This window comes from Danaus plexippus, chromosome 10 (assembly GCF_018135715.1).
Source record: "Danaus plexippus chromosome 10, MEX_DaPlex, whole genome shotgun sequence".
NCBI classification, from domain to species: domain Eukaryota; kingdom Metazoa; phylum Arthropoda; class Insecta; order Lepidoptera; family Nymphalidae; genus Danaus; species Danaus plexippus.
Window position 1 is genome coordinate 2,501,860 of NC_083543.1, and position 27,106 is coordinate 2,528,965.

Here is a 27,106-nt window from a genome sequence, read left to right on the forward strand (position 1 = left end):
AAACACAACTGTCAGAGAGCAACCGCTAGGTGACAGATCGAAATTACCAAAGCTATTTACGGATTAGTCAAGTGACAACGATACCTGTATAGTTATCAATAAATCTTGCAATTGAGGCCACATTAAGCCCACAGAATTATTAACAACATACATATAATAGTGCTGGTAATGAACAACTTCCCTTCTTATATTAGATTAAGGAAGAACATATTATACTCATGACTCGACAAGGACGATCAAGATATCTTGAGAAAAATCTTGAGAACTATTTTGCCGATGACCGACTTGTTATTTTCATTGTCATTCTAATAGACTGTTCCATAATAATAGCTAAATGTAATTTTTTTATAATAAAAATACCTAAACATAAATAAAATTATTTTACTTCTGAAACGTAGTACATTTTACCTTTGTGTATAATCATTATAGTCATTATAAATTAGTACATCGCTAAGGTAACTCAAGCGCTGAATAAAAAAATAAATAACTGTAGGTTGTCGTTAAACCGCAGCCAGATATTAGACGCAAGGCCGCGTAAACTTCATTACAATACCATTACAACCAGTTACATAGAACCTCCGCTGACATCTTCGCGCCTTATGAAGTATGAACGCGGAAAGGCGGTGGGGGGTCATCGCAAAACGGCCAATAAGCAAGTAAAACGCCCATCAAGCGAACATGCACATCGCCATAGATTGGTATTGTGTGCGCGAAACTTGACACATTTGTTTCGTTTCCGCTATTTTTAATTTCTTTTAGAAGCTAGTGAACTGTGCTGTGAATGAGGTGTACATGTTTTGAGAACGTTCTTCATTAGGATTTCATTTTAAATGCACGGTATTTTATTTTATTTTATTTGTATTATTAATTTATTGTTTTCATTTTGTGTTAATATTATTTTCTTGTGTTGCGATTAATGAGTTTTTTTTTATTCTTATTACTGAGACAAGGGTAATTACACACAGGTAGTTCACTTATTTTAAATTTGTGAACACTAGGTTAAAATAAAACTATGCTCACAAAGTCGAAAAACCTTTAGATCTTCGTTCTATATAATTTCCAGGAAGTGATTAGTTAAAATTCGATAAATAGATCAATTAACGCTTTGTTATAAGTATCTAACGATACTTACAAGTTCTGTTTACGAGAAGGCCAAACATAGCTAGTCATCTTTTATCACTAACGAATAAATGTTTTTATGTAATGCGGGCCAAGTCACGGCCACATCTAATTCAAATTGTTGTCAAATACTTAGATGTAGTTTCACGATTTTTCATTTAACAGATATAAATATTCACATAAACATAACTTTGTATTTATACTTAATACGAAAATACAGCTACAATTTTTTTTCTTTTTTGACAGCTTAATCCTCTTCATTAGGTACTTGTTGCAAATGTCTTTCTAATGTCATATTTTTTTATTTACGACATATTAAGGACGATGACTTAAATTTGACGACATTAAAGGCAATTTAAAAGTATAATTACACTTAGGTATGGCATTTAAATAATCATTAGAAACGATGAGTAATCATTGCATCTTTTTAATATTAAATAGAAAAATAAAAAATTAAAGACATTCTTATTTCTTTCTGTATTTTAACTCTTAATAAAATTTCAATATACGAACCATATCGTGCTAATTAAATTTAAAATAAATTAATACTTATCAGTTAATAACCACAAGGTTTTACTAATTACATTTTAATTACGATTTCGTAACGTGATTTCTCCACTGACAAATTTTGTAGATAAGTTTATAAAAATAATTTTATTTAGACATTTTGCATACTTCGCCCTCATGTATGAAAACATTATTTTACTAGATAGTCTACTAGATAGTGAGTTCACTTCATAAAATAATACAGAATACAGATAGCACATACACATGTACTACCCATATACAATATTAGACGGTTAAGTTTTAAATATTTAAATTATTTATTCGTTAATGTTTGGTTTCATTATCACCTTAAATTATAATACGTCGATATGAAAAAAAACGTTTACCCGTCTCAATATTGGGTCCAATTTTAATGAATTAGCTAATAAATTTATATTTTATTCATATTTTAATAGTTGTTTAGACACATACAAAACCGACGGTGATGTTTATCCAATGACCAATGAATGTTATGTACACAGATGTATGTGTGAAGAGTTCTAAAAGGAACTATGTTTAGGTATCTAGCGGCCGTTTAGAAAAAAATTGCGGCAAAACAAAATATACTAGAAAATATTTAAATGTTCCTATAAAATATGGTTTAAATTTAATATACATACAAATGCCAAATATATGCTATACAAACACTTCGCGAATCATTTGTTTATTCTTCCAAAAAATATCATAAAGTTTAAATACTTAACAAACTTAAATGACCAATCAGTTGATAATATAAAATGTCAAATTAGTTACGGATACAAAGACACTACGATCAAAAGTGTATACATTGCTTTATAGGGGTATTTGAAATCTAGAAAACTTCACGGTATTAATTTCAGGATTAATTTAATTTCGAATTAATTACTACATATTCATCATATCATAATGATCTAAGTTTCCAATATACGTGGCTTCATACAAAACCATCCTATATATGCATTTACATTTTATTTTAGAGCGCCATCTTGTTTAACTGTCAGATATTGGTGTTACCTGCTGATACCTCCATAATTCATAAGCGTCGGATTTTATTGTTGTAATTATCTGTTTTCCTATAGGTACTTACAGAAAAATAACTCAAATGTTTGTCACAGATATAACTTTACGCATTTCGAGGTTTATTTGTCCAAATAATAAACATTATTCTCAATAGTAATTTGTAGAACTTTATTTATAAATAACTAGGTACTAGCCCCAGCTTCGAAAGGGCTTTTTACAAAAAATATAAAATAGCCTATTTAATTTTAAGAATAATTAAACTTATATTATGATAACTTTCAAATGGTACGCCCGATTTAAATGATTTAAAAAGTAATTTACAAATACTGATGTAGGCTTGAAAAAGTAATTTATTTTGATAAGACGTAATACTGTATTTATGTAAATAGTTTTCTAATAAACGCTTTAGGAATGCTAATTTTTAGAAGTTGTAAAATGGATATTGTATATTATCCTTATGGTATAGACATATGCCACCGCGGATTTCTCTGTAGTCCTATATAAGACATACAATTCCTCATATATTATTTTGTTATATCTCAAAGACTTTAGGCAGCGTTTTCGTTAAAAGCTCAGCCGGGTCATGTTTTCCCGACATCTTCAACAAATATCGTTAATGTACACAGAAGTAAATACAAAAACTCAACAAATTATATACTAAAACCTTTCTTGAGAATCACGCTATCGAGTGGTGATAACCGTTTGATAATGGGTGTAGTAGTTTTTCCGTTTATCGCGAACTGACAGAGAGACGCGGCGAGGGACTTTGTTTAATAATATGTATTGATGATGATTGATGAAAGTACATATATTGTAATTAAAGTGGACATCATTTGTTGGATAATGTTATTCAATTCTATGTATATTTTGCGTATAATATTTTTTATTGCTTAAATAAGAGTTTATGTTTTCATCTGAGCTTCCGTGAATATTGGTTAGTGGCATATAATTTACAATTCAGCCTCAAGTCGAAAATATTCTCCATCACTGCGAAATATCATGTACTTTCATTTTTAATACGAGCCGAAAATAGATTTTCTTTTACTATCTTATTCTTATACTTTTAGTTTTTCTTCCTTGTAAGCAGTAGTTCTTGCACACGAGGTTATGTATTTATTGTATACGGCCATACTTGTGTGCGCTTCGCCAGTATAAATTCCATTTTTGAATCGGTTCGTTACATAAAATTTATATGACACGTAACTATCTCTATAAGTACATAATTGTTTTTTGTAAATTAAAATCATTTAGCTTTTGTTATGTAAATACTTCCATCAATGGTATGTGCTAGGAATATTCATGTCCAAAAATAAACAGGCTATGAAACCTTTTCATATATCACAGATGACCCATAATATCGAGAAAAATGTATACTATCAAGGCATTAAGTAATATAACATATTGATTTTTTTCCTTTAGTATCCATGTTCATCAAAATCACGTATAATGTAAAAATATATGATATCAATTTCAGCGTATAGTTACGGTTGGTGTTATCGATAAATCGCCTCATGTGATTCGTCACACATCATGTGTTCAGTATTAGATAAGGCTGCACCATGTGAGTATCGATGTTTATATAAAGGTTGGAAAATATTAGGGAGCTACGTACAGAATGTATCTTAATTATTAAACACTAGCTTTACCCGAGACTTTGTCCACATTCAGTAGTGCAGTATATTAATATATTCTCGTTTATTACAGATCAAAATACGTCGTTTTGAAATGATAAAAAAAATATAATAATGCTTTTTATACAGGCGATTAGAAGTAGGTATAACAATTGAACGACAAAGCATACAGTCTTATAGGATTGTTAACACGGTACAGAGCCACAAACAACCACAAAATTTTCATCATATATTTGCCATGTACAGAGAGCGATTCATTACAATTTTAGTGTAATGAAATTTGCGAATAGTTAAAAGCTATAGGAACCCTGTTCCTGTTTTACACAAGGGTTTGCGCAGCCTACAAATTTATAGCATTTTGTGACTTATTTCTTGTGATTGATTATATAGATCTCATTGGCTGTAACAAATTTCTTTAATTGACCATATTTAACGTACGCTCTTCCTTGTAACTACTTATTTATAATTTATAATAATTATTTAAAAAATTAAAAAATATGTTTTACAATTAATAATAATAATGATTAATAGTTAATTATAATTTTATAACTTTTTATTTTTCTCATTTTATTAATTTTATATTTTATATGGATTTAACTCTCAGTTAATGCTACTGGACAGAAAAGTAGTAGATATAACAATAGTCCCATAAATTTATTTAAAATATTCGACGTGATCAATGAAGCAAACTGACTTAAAATACACACAAAATGTTAAATAAATAAAAGTGATATTTTTGCGGATTAACTACGCGTTTATACTCGTAATTATTTTTAACAATATACCCCCGACGTTTCGGTTACTTTGCAGCAACCGCGATCACGAGCAGGCGAGATGTGATCACAGTGCGATCATAGTGCGAGGGACATCCTATACGAATAAGCTGTTTGCCTATATTAACGTGCACAAACGCACAAACAAATAGACAAAATTCTAACAATCATCATTTTGGCTTATACATACGTTAAAAAGGTCCCAATATATATATATTTTTCATATATCTTCCACATAAAAACAGATATTAGTAACATTATTTATTATATGTATACATATCCAATTTTCTTAATAGAATTATATATATATATATATATATATATATATAATTCTATTATAGTCTATGCATTATTCTTTAACATTTAAAAAAGTCTGCAATTGAAACCACTGCAACAACAACAACACCAATAAAACATCATAGGTTTATTTGATTTGTTGAAAAATTTCATTTCATCCTCTAAGTATATATATTAACTATATGTATTGCTTTTTGAAATAAATTCCCTTAATCAAAACTATTACTACCCCTTCTCTGTATGGTATTATTTTTTATATTCTGCTATTCAGATCCCACTGAACGGCTCTCGAAAGATTAAATCACCGTCAAGATTTGTATATTCGTATGTTGTCATAAAAGTTTTCTTTGCCACACTACAAACGGAGTTTTAGCTGATTTTTGTTCATAAATCATTACAGATTTAGTATTGGCGCAGATTAATGAACAAGAACGTTAAAATGCTATATTAATACCGTTGTATTAAAGATTAAAACAAAATGGAACTCATATTTACAACAATTAAGGACTCCTTATTAATGGTCACCAGAATATTTGTATATGAATATTAGCACGTACAATTATTACTAATTGTACATGGGACAAACCTATCAATCTACGTCATCATTTTAAGAAATAATATTCCAAGAAAAGATCATCTCAATATTTCCTAAAACAGCTCCACCTTTTAAAAAAAAAATATATATATGTTTTAAAGCAACGTGTTTGTTTAATTCATCCCGGTAAAATTATAACTTTCCTGGAATTAAATCAAATACATAAAAAAATTTCTGAAACAGCTCTTTTAATTTTTATTATATGCATCATCCAATACAATGAATAGTTAAATTCGTATGTATTATTAAAATGACATTTTATTACGTAACGTGTATAATGAGTATTTCTTAACATTAAAATATGTATATTTTTTCTATAGTTATACGTGTCCCGTGTCTGTATGTGTGAACACATATTTTCAAATGCATTAGTCTACAATTTTTAATGACATCTCTTCAAACAGATATACATATATGAATGTTCATTTAGTATACACAGTTTTATAGTTTTTTCAACAAGTTGTTATAAGTATGAATTAAACAAGCATTCAATGGGTTATAATGGCTTATGACGTCTGTTGGATGACATGTTTTCATGTTATTGCGTCAGTAATTCCTTAATTGTAAGGATAATTATATGGATGTATAATATTCAGAATAAATGAAATCACTCTGAGCTACACAGCCAATTTTTTTCCAAGCTACAATTTTTTTATCAAACTAATTAAAAACACTTAACTTATTTAGGTATAATTTTTATTAAGTAATAGATCTAATCTGATGTTCAATGTAATTCATTTTCCAGGATGATTCTATAGCACAATGCCTTTATCAACTAGCCGACAGCAATTCTTGGCGTACGAATCTCATGGTGATCCAGATATACACTATACTAGAAAAGGCGGAGTATTTATATCTACCTGCATTTGCGCTATCTTCGTTATTTTCTCTATTTTAATAGCTATACTTGTGGGTATAATCGTATACTACATCACATACATTAAGGTAAGTTTACACATAAATATTTAATTTCTCTCACTTGGTACTGAATACACATGTAGGTACCTATATAGACCGGCAAAGGATGTCGAATGCCCAATTCACCTGATACAAAAGATATTCTGTATTTATGTATGACAGTACACAATATTAAAAGATGATTCCAATCTTCTGATCAAAGACATCTTTTTATAACAAAAGCAGATGCCTATAGTCTTAAGTAACTTTTAGGGAACGTGGAAATGCTGTTCATAATAAAGTATTAATTAAAGTCGAAATTTAACACAGGTTTTTATTAATGACTACAACGCCACATTTAGATAAATTTTTATCATTATTTATTTCCTTGACCCTTGACATTTTCAACTTTTGGTGATAATAATTTGTAAAAATTAGAGAACGTCATAGTAAAATGACGTTTGACAACTATTATCAACGATTTTCATTGACGAATCACGAATGTCATTTCATAAAAATGTTGTGAAGGAGGGAGTTTTGTTTTGTATAATGTTAATATATATTGTAAAATAAATAATACAAAAATTTAGATCCACTATGAAAGTGTAACTATTTACATAACAAGGAAAACTAATATATTTTTTTAATCCATTTAGGGAAATACCACGTTTATAAATTATATTGTTACAAAATTTATTCATTCAATCAGCGCTTAAAATGAATGTCGTTTTGTTTTGTTTTACATTCTATTTGTATTTAAACTTTTGTGAAAATAAAAGTGTAAGTTTAACTTTAATTCGTATATTAAACTACAGATTTAATAGAGACAAATTTTTAAGGATTTAGATATATCTGTATATAACATTAAAAATTTTATTTTAAAAATTAATATTATTTAAAAATTTCTAGATATCTCAAAAATCTGAAGATTTCTGGGATGAGACAGATCCATTTGGTCAAAGTAGCTCACCTTCACCAGACCTACGCCTGCCTTCGAGTATAATACCAAGCTTTTATAGACTTAAAATCAAAGCTGATTTAGAGAACAAAAATTTCAGTGGAGATGTGTACATTACTATAAAAGCAAATAGAAAAGTTAACCAAGTCATACTCCACTCCAAAGATCTCGTTATTGGACATGAATTGACTTTAACAGAACAAATATATGAAAAGGTGGAAACATTACACTCTGCTAAATCTAAACGAGAAATAGTGACAGAGAATAATACTGTAACAGAGACTAATTCAACATTACCAAGTGCTACAACGGTAGACACGGTCACAGCTGATAATGCTACATATGTAGAAACAACTGATAATTCATCAAGTATTTTAACCACAACACCTCCAGTTAATACTCAGGTCACTCACAGTAATGTGAGAAACATAAATATTACATCAGTGAAGTTTAGATCCGGCGATCGACTGATTCTAAACCTCGGATCATATCTGACTCCATATGTTGATTATACCTTACAAGTGCCCTTTAAAGGAAACATTTCTAGCTCATTGACCGGCTTCTACCAGAGTACTTATACGGAGGACAACCAAGTGAGGTGACTAGTATAATATATTTTACTAAATTGAGGAATTGAGGAACATTTTATTGGGACTTCTTAACTTCTGTACACTAATAATTGATTATATTATTCCTTCAATGGGATGAGTTTAAATTACTATACAAATAATCTTAACTTCAAGTAAAGAACTAACATCTTGTATTTTTTTTGGCCACAGTTTATTAAAATTAAGGGCTATTTTAAGTTATATGCATTATATAAAATAAGATTTGTTGTTATAAAAATACACTGTGATTACAGTGCCTTATCACAGTATACACAGGTTTCATGTGGGAAATAATCTTTTTCTATTTTAATGTTAATTTCAGACAGTTGGCCGTTACACAGTTTGAACCGACGTCAGCAAGGGCAGCTTTTCCATGCTTTGACGAACCAGAATTCAAAGCAAAGTTTGAGATAAGCATCGCCCATAGGAATAATGTATCCGTATTATCAAACATGAAAATAGCCATCGAAGAACCTGTGTGAGTGAAAAATTATGTGAAATATGTATATTTAAATATAAAAAACTGAATTAACCGCATATACATAGAGGTCAAATGTTGAACTTTTTAAATTATTTTTAAAATTCGTCTCAATAAAAAACTAATTAAGTCATATATTTAAATTAAAGCAAATTTCAATCTGAACCCATTCGTCTATGACTGTTTCATATGTATATAACTTTTTATTCAACATCACAAAGAAAAAATGTATAACTATATACTGAAAGCATTTAACAGGAATCTTGTCATACAATAATTATTACTTAACATATTAATTTATATAAATATAATAGGAATTATTTCCGTTATTGCAGCGAATCAGATCCAGAATGGAAATGGACACATTTTGAGAGATCAGTCAATATGTCTACTTATCTGGTTGCTTATGTACTATCTGACTTTGTAAATGTAGAGACAAATTATACAAGTGTCGGTAACATAACCAAACCAATTAGGATATGGACAAGACCCTCCTTGATATCCAAAGCGAACTATGCACTAACTATTGTACCTAAGCTGCTGTCGTTCTACGAGGAAATCTTTGGTGTGCCGTATGCGTTGGACAAAATGGATTTAATAGCCATCCCCGATTTCTCTAGCGGTGCCATGGAAAATTGGGGTCTAATCACTTTCAGGTAAGTGTCAAAACTGAATGTATTAGTGAGGAATTTAAAAAGTAATATATGCAGAAAAAGTTAATTGTCTCAACCGGGATTCGAACTTACTATCTGAGGAATATGGCCGTTGCTAACTAAGCTATCAAGTTCTGACTCAAGGCAGTGAATCAAGTATTCCATATATTCTCACAAGTGGCGCCATCCGTGCCGTGCTAATTATAATATACTATAACCCTTAGAATTATTTTTATGACTGATTATAATTAATTATACTACTGAACCATTGTAATTTTGTAATGGCAACATTTAAGTATCACCTTGTATTTGAAAACCATAAATACTGGCTTCAGCCATCTTGTAAGACCTTACTGGAGGTAACGCTGAACATTAAAGATCAATTCTGAAACTGTACCTCGAACAATATTTAACCGTTATATCATTACAGAGGTGTCATTTAATTGGTTTTCATATAACATCTTATGCTTACAAAATTTTTAATAAATATATATCTTTTTGCTTTTTCCAGAGAGACAACCCTATTATATGATGAAATTGAGGGTATTCCCCGCGAGAAACAAAACGTAGCTATCGACGTAGCCCATGAGTTAGCTCATCAATGGTTTGGCGATCTCGTCACTATGAAGTGGTGGACGGACCTGTGGCTCAATGAGGGTTTCGCCACATACATAGAGTATGTCGGCGTTGACCATGTAAGTTCAAAGTTCAACCAACCAAATATCCAACGTCACTATTTGACCTACTTTTCTTAACAAACTTAAGTGGGTGACAGTGTAACACTCAGCCAATAAATTATCTAGATTATTCCAAAAAAAAATACCTATTTTTTATGAATTCAATATTAAGAACCATAAATTTGTTTTTGGACCCTCTCAGTGATTGTATTTCTGACAATTAGTTTTAGATATCTAGATATATATATATATAAATATGAAAATATGTGTTTATTTTAGATTGCACCCGAATGGGACATGTTTGAATCATTCACAAGGGACAAAATGAATCTTCTTAGAACAGATGCTCTGAAGAACACAGCTCCTGTATCGCAAAAGGTCATCGACGCCTCAGAAATATCCCAGAAGTTTGATGAGATATCATATTCAAAGGGCGCCAACTTAATAAGAATGTTGAACCACACTATATCCAAGGAATTGTTCCACAAGGGATTGCTTATATATTTGAACCTTTGGTAAGCGTCGAGACTTATAAAAAAAATATTTTTAGTTTTCATATTACTTACCAAACCAAATTTAATAATTTATGAGTATACACTATGAATAGAATCAAAATAGATTCTATCTGCCACAGATTAAAATATTTATTTACTATAAAGTTTATAAACCAGTCCAGGAACGCTTTTCAATAGCATGGTTTCGAATAATAAAATAATTATGGTATTCCAGGAAATACCGGAACGCCGAGGAGAACGATCTATGGCAGGCGATGTCTCTAGCTACTAAGGAGTCCCCGCGTCTGAAGGGCCTGTCTGTTGTCGATTTCATGAACACTTGGACTAAACAGCCGGGTTACCCTGTGGTCAGGGTCCTCCGAAACTATGAAAACGATTATGTTACCTTTGAGCAGGTAAAATATTAGAGCATTAAAAAATTAATAGAATAATCTTTACATTTTTTGTGGTCTATAGTCTATACAAAGAAATATCTATGGTTTTGTACATACTAGCTTATTTAAACGATCAGTTTAGTTAAACAGCTATTATTATAAAATAATATTATACGGTATTCTTATTTCTAATTAATCCTATTCAGTACTTCTTTATTACAGAATCTCTTCACCAGCAATAAAAATAATAAGAAGGAACAAAAATGGCAAATACCCATAAGTTACAGTACTAACAGCAGCGACTGGAGTACCGAGGCGAAATTCTTTTTGAACGACGACGCTATCACGACTCAAATTGATATCAACAGCTCGCAGGCGCTGTACGTTAATGTTGAAGCTATCGGTGAGGCTCTTTCACCCTTAGCTTATTTGTATATCTTTGTCTCTGTCTCGCACAACAGCATCTGTTATTTGTGGGATATGTCAGATTTTTCATATTTTTCATATATATCAGATTAGCACGAGGTAGTGGAAGTCTATCTCTCTTTCTGACAACACATTCGCTCTATATCTAACTCTTTTTCCAATAGCGTCTATAGTACGGTAGTAACAAAAAACTTATGACAAAAATCTATTTATCTCTTTTCCTCATCACGTTCGTGTCATAGATTCATGTGTCATTCGTCTAGCTATTTCTTTCATAGATCTTATAGCACATTTAAGAAAAAATTCCTTACGTGCAATAAAATCTATCTCGTTCTCTCGTCACTGCCGCTCTATATACCTATCTCTTTCTATGACATCACTTCATTGATTTCATGTTTATCAGGATACTATCGGGTTAACTACGATCACAGGAACTGGGATCTGTTAAATAAGGCTCTGAAGAACGGCACAATCAAAAGCCCGATAGCGAAAGCCCAGCTTATAGATGACGCTTTCAATTTGGCCAAAACTAACCAATTGGAGTACAGCTACGCGCTCGGGCTAACCACGTGCGTCATAGACGGAGAGGAGTCCAAGACTGTTTGGGACTTATTATTAAACAATATGGCGTTTTTGAGTCACAACCTGAGAGCGACTTCCGGGTACATGTACTTCCAGGTGCACACTTTTGATTAATATGATAGAAAAAATATAATAGATCTATAATAGACTTGAATTAAAAATTTTAATGCACATATTTCTTGGATTGAAAGTAAAAAGGTTTTATGTGTATAAAACCTCTTATTAGGGGGTGTGAACTAAGGGAACTTATGTTTTACTATAGTCTTAGTACATTCAACGAAATGTTCATTACATGTACTAGATGCTTATTATAGATATTACTTTAAACCTTTATAAATTTAGAAATTACTTATACTAGTTTTTGGACCGACTTTATTCGCGTCTCTTCAGTACTGTATTCAAAAAAACTACTCGGAATGAAGGTGTAAATCAAATTGTCTATGACATGTCTAAGCTTTATCAGTGAAAAAATTTTATCAAAATTTCTTAAATATTTTTTTGTATGAAATAGTCGCAAACTTCCATACAACCTAACAACTTTCGTTCTCCTTATATTAGTAGTGCAATAACATCAATATTCTAGGACTACATGAAGATAATACTGAAAAAACAACTGGAGCGTCTCAACTACGGTCTGAATAAACCCAAGGACGACAACGAAGCGTTCTTAATAGAGAACCTGGTGCTGTGGGAGTGTCTCGTGGAGTCGCCGCGGTGTCTACAGTGGACCAGGGAACAATTTGAGACTTGGACCAGTAAACCAAACATGACTGATAATCCGTGAGTCATATACAACTGAAGTCAAAATTTTAGTACACACGTAGGAACCGAACCTGCAACCTCTAGACTACCGCGTTCCGTATCGTGCCTTAACTTCCATCGGCAGTAGAAAGAAGGTCACGGGATTTGCGAATTATACTATTTCTAATATATAAATCTACTTATATAAAATATTTCTAAGAAAATATTACATTTTTCTGTCCAGTATCCCGAGCTTCCTTCGGTCGCTAGTCTACAACATGGCCATCAAAAACGGAGGTAGACGGGAGTTTGAAATACTTTGGAACATCTTCTTAAACACCACCGACCCTAATATTAAGAGCCTGATTATATCCAACTTGCCCAGCACTAAGGAGGAATCGTTGATAACTCTGTGAGTATACATTGCTTTGAGTATTGATTGGAGCAAAACTACTCCCTCGCAGATTAAAGTATAATAAATTACAAGATAGAAACAAAAAGTTAAACGATACTGACTTACAAGACAATATATGCAGAAAAATATTTTCAGTAATGCAACTAGTTTGGTTGTACAGGGAGCGATGTTGGGTCCACTATTATATATAAACTTCATTGATGATAATGTACTATATATTTGAATTGAACGATGTTTTTATTTTGCAGACTGCTCGAGAAGAGTCTGTCGGAGATACCGACGCAGTACGCGATATCGGCTTGGAGCGTGGACGCGCCAATCGGCACTAAGATAGCCCAGGACTTCCTCATAGACAACTTCGACAAGGTGTACAAGAGATTCAACGAGATGGATTCCTTCATGTTCGCTGGAGTACTGAACGGAGCGTTCGGCTTCATCACTACCAACGACGAATTGAATAGGGTTAGTTATATAACTAGGTACTGTGTTCGTCTTAACTATATCAGTGCTGAGGAATACTCGCCTGTTACCGAAGTACTGATATGTTTATAGGCTCTGAGCGTCTCGACTATATGATGAAAGAGATATAGCGTCGTAATTCAAATTTAATGTGGACCATCCTCAAATCATAGCATTGAATTAGACAGGTGTAGATATAATCATGACACAACTTAGTGAACATACTAAATCTTATAAATTATATTATTTTTAAAGTTTAAAACATTTTTAATGATTTATTCTTAACTATTGTCATTTTTTTAATCTGTCTTACGTATTTTTCAGTTTAAAAAATTCGCTTTGGACCACAAATCTGAGCTGCAGCCAATGTCTCACACGCTCCAGAAGATAGCTGACAGCGGAGCGGTCAGGATATCCTGGATCAACACACACGCTAGGAACATTAACAACTGGTTCAAGACATATGTAGAAGGTATATAAAACTACCGACTTTTTTCGCAGCTCTTAATGTATATTTTGGGGTTAGTACAAATTAATAAATTTTTAAAAGAATGACGTCAGCAATGCCTTTTTTCTCTGCCGTCGTCAGAGTTTCAAGCTATTGCAGGTAACCTAGTAGACGGTTTGACGAACCCCTTATTTCTAAGATGTCCGATCGGTGCAACGGCTCGAGCGAGACTGTATTTAACTTGTACCGCCGCCTGTATTTATACCAACCGCCAGTCATTGTTGTAACTACACTTGCACAGGTGGCTGCTATGTAGTTGGCTATGCGGGTGGCACCTGATAATTTCAACTACACTTCATTAATGATCATTCAAATAATAGGAATTACGCCGACATATCGATATATATGTTTTATCAAGTAACTGAAATTGTCAGATAGATCGTTTTTTTATGGACTCAATCTTTTTTTTTTTAATATAAGGAACAAAGTTTTTTTTTTTTTTTTTTTTTTTTTTTTTTTTTATTATTCAGAGGGTGTCCTACTAAGTATTTTTCCGATATTTAGCCTTGGGCATACGGGTACGCGACCCCGGATCCTCGAGCCACCACTTTCATACCTCTATCCTCAGTCCATGAAGGTGGTGTCCCGTACCTCCCCTCATTCCCCTTCCTAACCTCTTTCCCCCCTTCTCTATCTTTTCCTTTCCTGGTTTTACCCGGAAAACGGGGTTTTGGAGGTCAGACGGCAGTCGCTCCGTTAAAACCACTCCCGCCACTCTTATGGTTGCAAAAGTTTATGGACTGGGTACGGCTAGGGCGTCGCCGATAAACGACGCGCAGGCACATCGCCCTACACCTGCGGTAAGTGGGCAAGGGCTACCGTGTCAAGTACGGGCACGGCTAAAGACGTTAGTACCCCAAAGGAAACTCCGCTTTGCAACGTGGAATATTGGCTCTCTAACCGGACGATGCAGAGAACTCGCAGATGTACTCATGAGACGTCGGGTCCAGTGTGCGTTCCTCCAGGAAACTCGCTGGAAGGGCAATAAATCTCGGAACATCGGACAGGGTTACCGGCTGATATACACTGGGTCGCCTTCAGGTAAAGCTGGTGTAGCGGTAGTGCTATCTGAAGAGCTTCGGAATGGTCTTCTTGAAGTTGATCGTCGCTGCGACCGCCTGATGCGGGTGCGGGTACTGATCGAGGGAGTGATTACTAACTTGATCAGTGCTTATACTCCTCAGGCTGGATGTAGCGGGTCCGAAAAAGAGTCATTCTGGGAGCAATTTGAAGAGGTTCTACGTGCTATACCAGCTGCTGAAGTAATCATAGTTGGGGGGGACTTAAATGGCCACGTAGGTAGGGCTGCGGAAACGTTTGATCGTGTACACGGTGGTTTTGGTTATGGTCGCCGCAATGCAGAGGGAGAAAATATTCTCAGAACCTGTATTGCGTCTGACTTAGCCGTCGTGAACACGTTCTTCCAAAAGACTCCACAGCACCTTATCACGTATAAGAGCGGGTCCCACTCAACCCAAATAGATTATCTGCTGACCAGACGGCGTCATATCGGCAAGGTGACTAACTGTAAAGTCATTCCTGGTGAAAGCCTGACTGCCCAACATCGACTTCTTGTCATGGACTATGTCGTTATCCCGAAAAAGAAAGTGGCCGAGAAACGTAAGCCTCGCATCAGGTGGTGGTTGCTGAATGGAACGATGCAGACCAGCTTTCGGGCAGAGGTTGAGAGTCAAAATCTGTCGACTAATACCGAAACTGCTCAGGAAGTTTGGGATCGAGCCCAGTCAGCAATTATCACAGCAGGTAAACGAGTTCTAGGCCTTTCTAAGGGAGGACGGGTCATTGACAAGGAGACATGGTGGTGGAATGACGAAGTGCAGGAGGTGATTCGTGAAAAGAAGACTGCCTTTAAGAAGTGGCAGCAATCAAACTCTCCTGAAGACAGACTAGAGTACATAGCAGCGAAACGTGCCAGTAAAAGGGCTGTTGCCAGAGCCCGCAGTGATAGGTTATCACCATTATATGATACACTTGAAACTGCGGAGGGGCAGAAGCTCATTTACAAATTGGCACGAGCTCGGGATAAGGCGACGCAAGATATCGCAAAATGTCTTAGCGTGAAAGATTCCCAAGGCACGTTGCTGTGTAATCATGCCTCTGTGAAGGAGAGGTGGAGATGCTACTTCAAGGAGTTGCTAAATACTCAGCACCCGTGCAGTCTTCCAACCGAAATACCTCCTAATCTTGGACTTATTGCCCCGATAACACCTGACGAAACTCGGAATTGTCTTCGACGCATGAAGAATCGGAAAGCGGTGGGACCTGACGATATTCCGATCGAAGCGTGGAAATCATTGGGCTCTCTTGGTGTGCTCATACTGACGGACCTTTTTAACCGCGTCTTGAACACTGGGACTATGCCACATCAGTGGCGTTATAGTTACATTACCCCTATATACAAAGGCAGGGGCAGTGTTCAAGATTGTGGTAGTTATAGGGGCGTTAAGATCATGAGTCACACCATGAAGCTCTTTGAGCGTATGATCGACCTCAGGCTCCGCCGAGAGTGTACTGTCTCGGAATGTCAATATGGATTTCAGCCAGGATCGGGCACCTTGGACGCCATCTTTGCCATCAGAACTCTGATGGAGGCATACAGGGAAAAAAGGAGAGCTCTGCATGTCGCATTCCTAGATCTGCAGAAGGCCTTTGACTGCGTGCCTCGTCAATGTATCTGGTGGGCATTGCGATTCAAAGGGATCCCTGAGGCCTATATTGACATCATCAGAGACATGTACCGCGATTCCGTTTCAATGGTTAGGACTGCTGTTGGCGATACAAAACCCTTTCCGATCTCAGTAGGGGTTCACCAAGGCTCGGCTCTTAGCCCCTTCTTGTTCAATGTAGTGCTGGACACTGTCTCGGCTAACATCCAGGACCAGCCTCCATGGCTGATGATGTATGCCGATGACATAGCGCTCATTGATGAGAGCAGGTTGACGCTAGAGCGAAGAGTGAACCTCTGGAAGGGTACGCTTGAGAACGGTGGTCTTAAACTAAATGTGACGAAGACCGAGTACATGGCTTGCGGAAGCCCGGACTCTTGCACTATCCATATAGGTCCTGAACCAGCCGTTAAGTCGGAAAAGTTCAGGTACCTTGGATCTATTCTGCATGAGTCCGGAGGCATCGATCACGATGTCCAAGCCCGGATCAGCGCTGCTTGGGCGAAATGGCGTGAGGTCACAGGTGTGGTCTGCGATCGCAGAATACCTACCAAGCTCAAGGGAATAATATACAAGAGCATAATCCGACCGGTTCTCTTATATGGAAGCGAATGTTGGCCAACACTGTCCAGGCACACTCAGGAGCTTCACGTCACGGAGATGAAGATGCTGAGGTGGATGTGTGGCGTAACGCGGGCTGACCGTATACGTAACACATTTATCCGAGGTAGTCTTGGAGTCCGTGACGTAGCGGATAAGCTTCAAGAGGGTCGCCTGAGATGGTATGGCCACGTTGCACGCCGGCCTGAGAATTACGTCGGAAAAATTTGCCTTGACATGTCGGTCCCTGGAGCAAGACCCCCAGGACGCCCAAGAAAGCGATGGCTGGACACCGTGAAGCAGGATATGAGAGCCAATGGACTTACCACCGCGGATGCTAAAGACCGTGCAAAGTGGAGGAGTTTGAGCAGGAAGGCAGACCCTGGCTAATGCTGGGATAATTGCCAGGAAGAAGAAGAAGAACAAAGTTATTTTTTTTTATAGTAACGATTAGTTTTACTTCTCTTATATTTTCATTACACTTATATAATTTGTCATTTTTATTCTGGAAAGACAAAGTTACAACCTGATGTAGATGAAGATAAAAGTATATTTAAAATTTTAATAATGAGAGCATCGACATAATTCTAGATAAATTCATTAAATCACAATATCAGTCCACTAACTTATTAGTAAAGTTGAAAGCACACGAAAATATTATAAAATTAACAAAAGGCGGATGAGAAATCCTAATACAAAAAATATATATATTTTTAGCCATTTTTCTCTTTGTTATTGTAAACAAAAATATATATTTATAGTATCAGTACCCTTAGTGTAAGTTGCATACTCGAACTATAGACGAATAGTTTCAACGCAGGTAGGTAGGTAGGTATATTAATTAAAATCTGGAAATAAGGAAGTTTAACTATGGATACTTATGGTAGGATTTTATTTATATTTTGGTTGTAAACGTAACTTACAAATGAAAATACAATTTTCAAAATTAATTATATAATATTGTTACAGAACATTCAACAAACAGCCAAACAACGGACACGCCAAACGAAACCATCACAGACAGCAACGTCACTTTGAGTTCTTAAAATTATCTCGTTATAGCTAATAAATTAAACATACATTCCAAAGTCGTTTAAATATAAAATATTATCTGTATAATGTAAAATCGATACGATTGATTTGTATGTTATCTGTATTTATTATTAATCTGTGCTTATTACAAAGTGTCACTGCCCGCAAAAATACAATTCACTTAAACTTGTCTAACACCTAAATCATGTATTCCTTTAAGAATATACCTTAAGTACTTTTTTATTGAGTTGTGAGATGTTTAGTTTAAGTATATAAATAAAATATCATAATACATTGTATATTAAGATCTTTACACACAAAGCTATCTTATTAACATTTTAAGAAGCCTTGAAAAATTTATACAATTATAATATGTTTATTATCAATTAATATTAATAAATTCATATTTATGTCCGAATATAAAATGCTGAATAACTCTACGTGCCAAACATAACCAAAACTTATTAAGTGATAATGAAAGATTTTTTCATCATTTAAATCTTTATTAACTCTATGATTAAAAAATATTACATTTCACATTCTTAAGAATATACAAAAAATACTTATAAATAAAAAATTATTTGATTCTTTATAATAAAATCGTTATTTAGTTTTTTTTATAACATTATGAAGTTCCTATAGGAAGTTTAGCATCTCGAAATATAAATCCATAAAAATAAGTCGAAATATTTATGTTGAAAGATTAATTTAAGTCAATAAATAATTATTACTAACCAAAAATTGCTTATTTTCCTTTTACCGGTTTAAATGAATCACTCATGAATAATATTTGCATTTAAACTTAAACTTCCAAACTATTCCCAACATTGGTTCAATACAAACAGATTTGAATTGAGCGCCATCATTATAAAAATCGATAATAATAAACATTGCTCGCATTTTTTATAACAATCAAAAATAATAATACGAGTTAATCTTATTTCAATGTTTTAAAAAATCTTATTATTGAAAGTGAATTATAAAATTTTGCCAAATACTATGCCACATCATTTCATCCAATATGGCGTAACGATGGCAATTCCCGCGAAAATCAATAATGCTTGTAAACAAGTGCTGCATGGGGACACTATTGTCATATTTTTCGTTTTATTCAACGCCATTCGCGTATTTTACGTCTTCATAACATTTTGTCGTATAAAATCAGCCGTAATATATATGAAATCAATGAATTTAAATATGGATACCGCAAACGTAGGATATTCGTACCATCTGCCCAGTGGCGGATGGAATTACAAAATTCGTAACACGCTGTCCCAATTTAGTGATTTATTTAGTGAATTCAACAAATATATAGCACCAGCTTACCACCACGACCGTTGTGAAAGGTATTATATATTATATTTATAATATTATTGTAACTACTTGTTTATTTAATATTTATTTTTTTGAATTCCAGATCTGTTCAAATGAGGATTTATTCAATGCACAAAGGAGAATTCGTGATGGTTTTTATAGCATTTTTTGCTTGCTTTGGTCTTGGTGTATTTATAGGGTTAGCAGGTATGTAAATATTTTGTGATATCCAATAAATTATGTCTTTATAACTATTTTAATTCTCTTAAGCCTTGCTCATGAAACGCCGTGGATTTAAATTCACGGTATTTACAATTTATTATGCAATCGACTAACTCGGATAAAAACATCGCTCAATAAATACGCTAATAATTTTTTTGTTTGGACAAACCAAAAAACAAAACAAGTTATTTGCCTCTTAATTAAAATTTACTTCTACTTTTTAAATGTAAAATTACGCTTTGTTTTTTTTTTTGTAAAAGCTAAACTATTTTTTCAAATAACGCTTAGGTTAACTATCTATAATAATTTTAAGATAATAAATTTAGAAAGTTAAAGATAATAATGTATAATGAGACTGTTAACGTGTTAAAGGTCCGTCTCCGACATTAACAACGTCCGTGTCCAGCGGAGTCAACGCTAGTTCTTTGGCCCACGGACCGTACCGCCTCCGAAGCCCCGCGATGGGAGCGCGCTCTCAGCAACTGTGGTTGCTGGCGGAAATACTCACAGATAATGACGACGGTAACAATAGTTATATATAAATAATAAATAACACTTTATTTTATTTTATCTATGTACAAAAATAGACTTTTTTGAATATTTTTCTTAATTTTAAAATAATTTAATTTTTACACTCGTGCTTAATAGAGCACAAATTGTATAGATTTTTCTCTTTAATTCGCAGATACAAATTCTCGCAGATATAAATTGTTTATTTACTGCTACCAAACATATATCAAAAGAGGTTTATCTTTCTATTATACATGTCTTTATTAGCGTCATGTGTATTATATCGACAAATACTTCGTGAGATAAATTTTTGTTGCTTGTTTCATAGACTGAACAAAACTATTAATATCAAAAGATCCAGTTTTTTTGTGGAACAATTTTTATATTATACACTAGTTTTTACCCGCGACTCATACCGTTGTATGTATTTTTTTATGCCACATTATAAAAAATAAAAACAAAAAATTTCGTTCAAAAATTTAAAAAAAAAGTTTAGGGGGAACAACCCTTATCACTAAGGGGTATGAAAAATATATGTTGGCCGATTCTCAGACCTACTCAATATGCTCACAAAATATCATGAGTATCGGTCAAGCCGTTTCGGAGGAGTACGGGAACAAACATTGTGACACGAGAATTATATATATAAGATATATAATACATATATATAAAATAGAATTATAGTTAATATTTCGTGTTATATATATTTCAGAGGAGATATTTGACAAGAGCTTTCAAATAAGTATATCAATAGATGGCGTATTAAGTGACCACACAACTGTCAATCTCCTGCCCGAGTCGGAGGCGACTAACAGGTACAAATATGTACTTTAAAATAATATTTTATGATTAAATTATTAATACATTTCTTATAAAGAAATTTCGCTTGTTTGTCTTTAATTTAAAATTCCATTGTTTAGAATTCTCTATCAGCTATTGTAATTTTATCCTTAAACATACTATGAATACTAAATTCCATAAAAATCTAAAAAATTTTAAAATTAAAATTATAGATTAAAAATAAATTTTAGTAAGAAATAATAAAATTTTAATATTCTATTACATTGTAGAACACAACACCTGAAATGCAAGAAGCAGGTTTGCGAGGACGTGATGGTGCTGCACCTGGGTTCACTGGAGTACACGCACTACGTGTTCAGCGTACATTTCTACGGTCTAGAGGAGTTCCATAAACGATACAATATACGTGAAATAATTTTTTACGTTAGTATTGCATATAATCAAAAAATACGTATATAATAAGAAGAGTTACCGTTTGTATAGTGGACTAAGTTTGGGATATTTTTACAAACAAGACATAAAGTTACGTCAAAATTATAAAAAACTATATCGAAGACAATAAGAAAGTTATTTTGGTTCAATCATCAGAAAAGTCACAATAGTAACAGAAACCCTACAAAAAGTATAGTATTGAGAAGTTAAAGTTTAAAGAGGTACCAAGAAATATACGTAGAAATTACTAGACTCTCGTCTTAAACAAAAAATATCTGCCAAAGTTAAAAACCACGTCCAGCTTAAGCTAGACTGAAAAACCAAGTCTAGCTTAAGCTAGACTGAAAAAACCAAGTCTAGCTTAAGCTAGACTGAATAAGTCATGTTTTCGTTCCAGTTCAAAACCTACAATCCAGTGTTCACTCAAATGGAGACCTGGTTCAGATTCATCTTCCTCCTCACAACATTCACAGTGGCTGTGAGTGACTTCAACATCTAATAAAACGAGTTAACTGGAAACGCAACCTTTCATTTTCTATATAAAGCTATTGAATTGATAATGATTTGTTCGTGCGTGTCACAAAATGAATATAACTTAAGCTTAATCGTGTCACAAAAAAATAGCTTACTATTTTATCATAATAGAAAATTCGTTGGAATCAAGCAAACAGAATGTATCAATAGCTTACATCAGACCAGCGCTTATACCAGACTGACGGATAGTCTAATATAGTCTGGTAGTCTAGTCTTGCAACAGGGCAAAATTCTTTTGTGTATATAGTTCTATGTCGTATTATAAATGTCCAAATTATTCTCATTTCATATAACTTTCGTTCACTTCCAGTGTTGGTTCGGCCACACGCTCCGCCGATACTCCACACAAGACTGGGCCATCGAACAGAAGTGGGTCTCCATACTACTACCGTTACTACTACTATATAATGGTATTAATATCAACATTGTCATAGAAACTATAAAAAAAAACTAACAAAAATGTATATCTTTGTTATTTAATATAATTACAGAAACTTATATAAATTATAGAATGGAAAATTAGTCACTAATAATATTAGTACCTGCGACCTTCGGATTATCGGTCACTATCAAGCAAAGTATATTTTTTTTGTTGGCGGGGAAAATCCTCGTTACTTCCGGTCGTGTGAGGGGACAAGACCGAGGCATGTGGAATTCTCGCCCACTAAACCCCCGTGTCCTCCCGCGCTAGCGGCGGGGACGGGAAATGTTATGGATACCGTAATGAGATCTAAGACTTTCGCGAGTATCCATTTTAAATGAATCTAATATTTTTCGTATTACACTACGCGTATTTTTTTTTTGTAAAAACTACATACTCCCGACGTTTCGGTTACTTTGCAGCAACCGTGATCACGGGCAGACGAGATGTGAGTGTCTGTCAGTTGGTCTTGTTATTTTATCATCCACCGCCAACGATTTTTTAATTTTCTAACGTACCGCTCTGGTTGCAGGCAGAATGCGCTTACGGTGTACACCATGACCCCACAGTGCGTGTCATTTTTGGCTTAACCCGGGCTTAGTGACGCGCCCCGGACATTATGGTGCTTTTTCTCGAGGCCTTCTTGCTGTGCGCGATGATCCTCCGATCGCCGCCCACGAGCTTAGACATCCAATTCCACAACGGGTGGTGCTCGTGCCCGTCACTACCTTGGGCTTTCTTGTTCGGGAGTTCCTTACAACTGACAACTCCTACTTACAAACTAAAACTAAACTACAACTCCTACTTACTAACTGAAGCTAGACTGTATCTCCTACTTACAAACTATTTTACTAAGGCTAGTCTACATCTACTAACTAACTAACTTCCTACCAGACCCTCTGTTTCCTCTCCGGCTGGTGTCAAGCGGCGTGCTGTCTCCGCTGTTGGACGTCGTCTTTCAGACTTCATTCTTGTCGTCCGTGTTGCTGTCGTGGTTGTCCCTCTACCACGGACTGAGACAGGTATATACAGACACAACACTTATTGCTATATGTCATTAAATAGAAAAATATTCTATACTTCTAATTTAGCGAATTCTCACAACTAAAATTATATGTGATTGGTCAATAATATCTTTGTTTTCTTATTCTTTACATGGCTTAGAACGAGAGAGGATTTATATCGTTCTATCTGCTGAAAGTTATAATAGTGGGGATGATCTGGGCGCCGGCCATGGTGCTTGGATTTTGGCAAAAATATTACGGCTACTACGACCCCACATTCAACTATTTTATGAACCCTAATTATCCGGTAAGATTCAATATAACTATATAGTATATATATATATATATATATATATATATTTACTAGGTACCCGTTCCGGCTTTACATGGGCTCTTTACAAAAAATATGAAATAGCCTATTCAATTTTGAGAATTATAATTCTTAATTAATAATTATTAAATTTGTATTATGATAACTTTCAAATGGGTCGCCCGATTTAAATGATTTAAAAAGTAATTTACAGATACTGATGTAGGCTTGAAAAAGTAATTTATTTTGATAAGACGTAATACTGTATTTATGTAAATAGTTTTCTAATAAACGCTTTCGGAATGCTAATTTTTAGAAGTTGTCAAATGGATATAGTATGTAATCCTTAAGGTATAGACATATGCCACCGTGGATTTTTTTGTAGTCCTATATAAGACATACAATTCCCCATATATTATTTTGTTATATCTCAAAGACTTTAGGCAGCATTTTCGTTAAAAGCGCTCAAACGACTCATTATTCCCGACATCTTCAACAAATATCGTTAATGTACACAAAAACAAATACAAAAACTTAACAAATTATATACTAAAACCTTCCTCGAGAATCACGCTATGGAGTGGTGATAACTGTTTGATAATTAATGCAGTAGTTTTTCCATTTATCGCGAACACACAGACTGACGCGGCGAGGGACTTTGTTTTATAATATGTATTGATTGATAGTGATTTGAATGACACAACCAATTAATGAGTTTCTCTGTAAGCCAAGAAGAGACAGTCAAAGCTACTAGTCTACAACGTCGATTGCAATATCACAATTCATCTATTACACAAGTACTCTCCTTGGCGATAGTTTCGTTACACGTTATATTTTTTAAAATGAACCACAGATAATATCTGGTGTTTGTCTATGGCACGTGAAGAAAATTATATTTTCCCTTACATATATATGTATGGTCATTAACAATACGTTTTTTTTTAATTCAGGTGGTGAAAATAACGTTCTTCGTGGCTGTGACATTATATTTCCTGTATCTGCTCGTCCTTATTGTGAAAGCGTATAGTGATTTACGTAACATGCCATTTTTCGGTAAGTGCTATGTGATAGCTAATATAAATCGTACAATAGACAGGGAAAATATTTCATTCTATTAACAATCAATATTAATTTGAATATACATATATATTTTTTTTTAAAATGCGTTACTTTTTAAATAAAACTAATATTTTTGGATTAACTTTGATTTTTTTTTTTATTATTATTATTTTAAAACTACACACTCCCTCCGTTTCGGTTACATTAACCAACCGTGACCTCGGGCAGGCGAGATGATAGGTTTCATCTCTAGTATGTAATTATAAAATTTAAAAAAAACCGTAGTAAATCCGTAAAAATTGATTTTATTTAAATGACTACCCGCGAAAGTGTGCATTAAGTATTGATGCACAATATTAACAATTTTTTCTTGTCTTTTCCATATATATGTATACATTCTAGACGTGCGCCTCCGCTGCCTGTCGTTGGTGGTGTGTATCGTGTGTGTCGTGTGCGTCCTGGTGTGTGTCCGTGGTTGGGGCCCCGCAGCCCTGCAGGACCACTGGGCGTCCCAGGCCTCCGCCCGCTACGACACCTCCGCCGCCTTCATGGCTATCTACGGCTTATTCAACTTCAACGTATACGTCATGGCGTATCTGTTTTCACCCGGAACTAGCGCTGTACACGGTCTGTTAACATTATCTTGTCTATTTAAGACAAATTACTATTAACATTTTTTTTTTAATAATAATTTATCGTGCTCCGAGTCCGGGCCAGTAAAATCGGGTTTAATAAAATCTATCTTGTATCTGTATGGATAAATAGAAAATATAATTTTTAAACTTGTATTAAAATTCTAACTATCATATATAAAGCGTTGTTAGTGTTGTATATATTATAATGATTCCATAAAATAATATATTTCAGAGACAGCCATAACCAAAGACAATCCAGCATTTTCTATGATCAACGACTCCGATGAAGAAGTTATCTATGGCTCCGACGAAGAGAGCAGACGTCCCCTTAATTCTCACTCCCACAGAGCGGCTACAGAAGATATATGATTGAATAAAAGTTTTCCATATATGTATTTTTTTCTTGTTATGAAATATTGATGAATAAAATATTATTATTTTTTTTTGTTTATACGTGCTTGATTTTGCTAGTTTTTTTCGTCTGTAAACTTTCATGAAAGATTTGAGTGGGTAATCGAGGTATTTAAAAAAAAACATTGGCTTAGAATCAAAGATTACTATGATATATTTAATATTAAAGTTCACTCACGAACGCCAGAGTTGAAAGACATTGGACGGATGATTGCAGCACCGAAAATAAGATTAAAAAAAAATATTGATACAACCCAAAATCACTAGTCCTCATTTGCTCTACTCTGTAGATATAGAATAACTTGCGCGATTCTATTATGTTAAGTAAACGTCAAATTTATCCTCCCCGGTTAGACCGAAAACAATTGACACCGACGCTCACAAACACGGTTATATTTAGGTGTCTTTGCGGTTGTGACGTCACAACACAGCCACGCGTTTTACTGACAGGTTAAACTATAAAGTTTGGGTTATAAATATCGCTATTTATTTCCATTAACCTGAAATTGTGACATTAAAAATCATTACACAAGATTTTGATATTACATTTAATGGTTGCAAAACATTTAGCTGTTTCTTGATTTTATTTCGACCTTGACTAATGAAATAAGTAAAACCTTCGGCTAAAAACAAATAAAATTTGCGAAAAATCTTAGATACACTTTTTTTTAAGTGAATCGAAGAGCAGTAAACCAATGCTCTTAGGATTAATTGGTTTATGGACCTTTGTCCACCATAATTCCAGATACTTTAATAATAAACTTTTGAAAAAATCTATCTTATGTTTTGCTCAAAGAAAGCCGTCAAGAGAGGCCTTGTTATTTATTAAATATCAATCACTATATATAAATTTCCTCTTGATTTAAGATTCTTCAGTCCTATT

The 27,106-nt window shown here is 33.9% G+C and overlaps 2 protein-coding genes across 3 annotated transcripts; both read left to right on the plus strand.

Annotated features, from left to right (window-relative positions):
• Positions 1 to 678: 678 nt before the first annotated feature.
• Positions 679 to 19,311, plus strand: LOC116766641 (aminopeptidase N-like). Of its 2 annotated transcripts, XM_061521498.1 has the most exons (15): positions 679 to 837; positions 6,706 to 6,905; positions 7,767 to 8,413; positions 8,746 to 8,901; positions 9,237 to 9,557; positions 10,066 to 10,249; positions 10,511 to 10,746; positions 10,961 to 11,141; positions 11,343 to 11,523; positions 11,950 to 12,224; positions 12,712 to 12,908; positions 13,114 to 13,281; positions 13,533 to 13,746; positions 14,068 to 14,215; positions 18,508 to 19,311. In XM_061521498.1, exons 2-15 carry the CDS (start codon positions 6,723 to 6,725, stop codon positions 18,582 to 18,584), a joined length of 3,168 nt encoding a protein of 1,055 aa, XP_061377482.1. In that variant the 5' UTR covers positions 679 to 837; positions 6,706 to 6,722; the 3' UTR covers positions 18,585 to 19,311. The 2 variants fall into 2 exon arrangements, with proteins under 2 accessions (XP_061377482.1, XP_061377483.1); XM_061521499.1 differs by lacking the exons at positions 679 to 837; positions 6,706 to 6,905 and adding an exon at positions 7,480 to 7,637.
• A 323-nt stretch (positions 19,312 to 19,634) lies between these two features.
• LOC116766914 (transmembrane protein 181) lies at positions 19,635 to 26,261 on the plus strand. The gene is made up of 12 exons (XM_061521680.1): positions 19,635 to 19,916; positions 19,988 to 20,091; positions 20,479 to 20,628; positions 21,329 to 21,431; positions 21,687 to 21,840; positions 22,247 to 22,327; positions 22,694 to 22,793; positions 23,699 to 23,826; positions 23,969 to 24,115; positions 25,069 to 25,171; positions 25,580 to 25,804; positions 26,045 to 26,261. Exons 1-12 carry the CDS (start codon positions 19,747 to 19,749, stop codon positions 26,179 to 26,181), a joined length of 1,602 nt encoding a protein of 533 aa, XP_061377664.1. The 5' UTR covers positions 19,635 to 19,746; the 3' UTR covers positions 26,182 to 26,261.
• Positions 26,262 to 27,106: the final 845 nt, after the last annotated feature.

Excerpts from the sequence above, each read along its gene's own strand:
- LOC116766641 (XM_061521498.1), top strand. The coding sequence starts at position 6,723 with ATGCCTTTATCAACTAGCCGACAGCAATTCTTGGCGTACGAATCTCAT. Across the intron at positions 9,558-10,065 it reads TGGGGTCTAATCACTTTCAG|AGAGACAACCCTATTATATG; the intron begins GTAAGTGTCAAA and ends TGCTTTTTCCAG. Across the intron at positions 10,250-10,510 it reads AGTATGTCGGCGTTGACCAT|ATTGCACCCGAATGGGACAT; the intron begins GTAAGTTCAAAG and ends TGTTTATTTTAG.
- LOC116766914 (XM_061521680.1), top strand. The coding sequence starts at position 19,747 with ATGAAATCAATGAATTTAAATATGGATACCGCAAACGTAGGATATTCG. Across the intron at positions 20,092-20,478 it reads TGTATTTATAGGGTTAGCAG|GTCCGTCTCCGACATTAACA; the intron begins GTATGTAAATAT and ends AACGTGTTAAAG. Across the intron at positions 23,827-23,968 it reads TCTACCACGGACTGAGACAG|AACGAGAGAGGATTTATATC; the intron begins GTATATACAGAC and ends TACATGGCTTAG.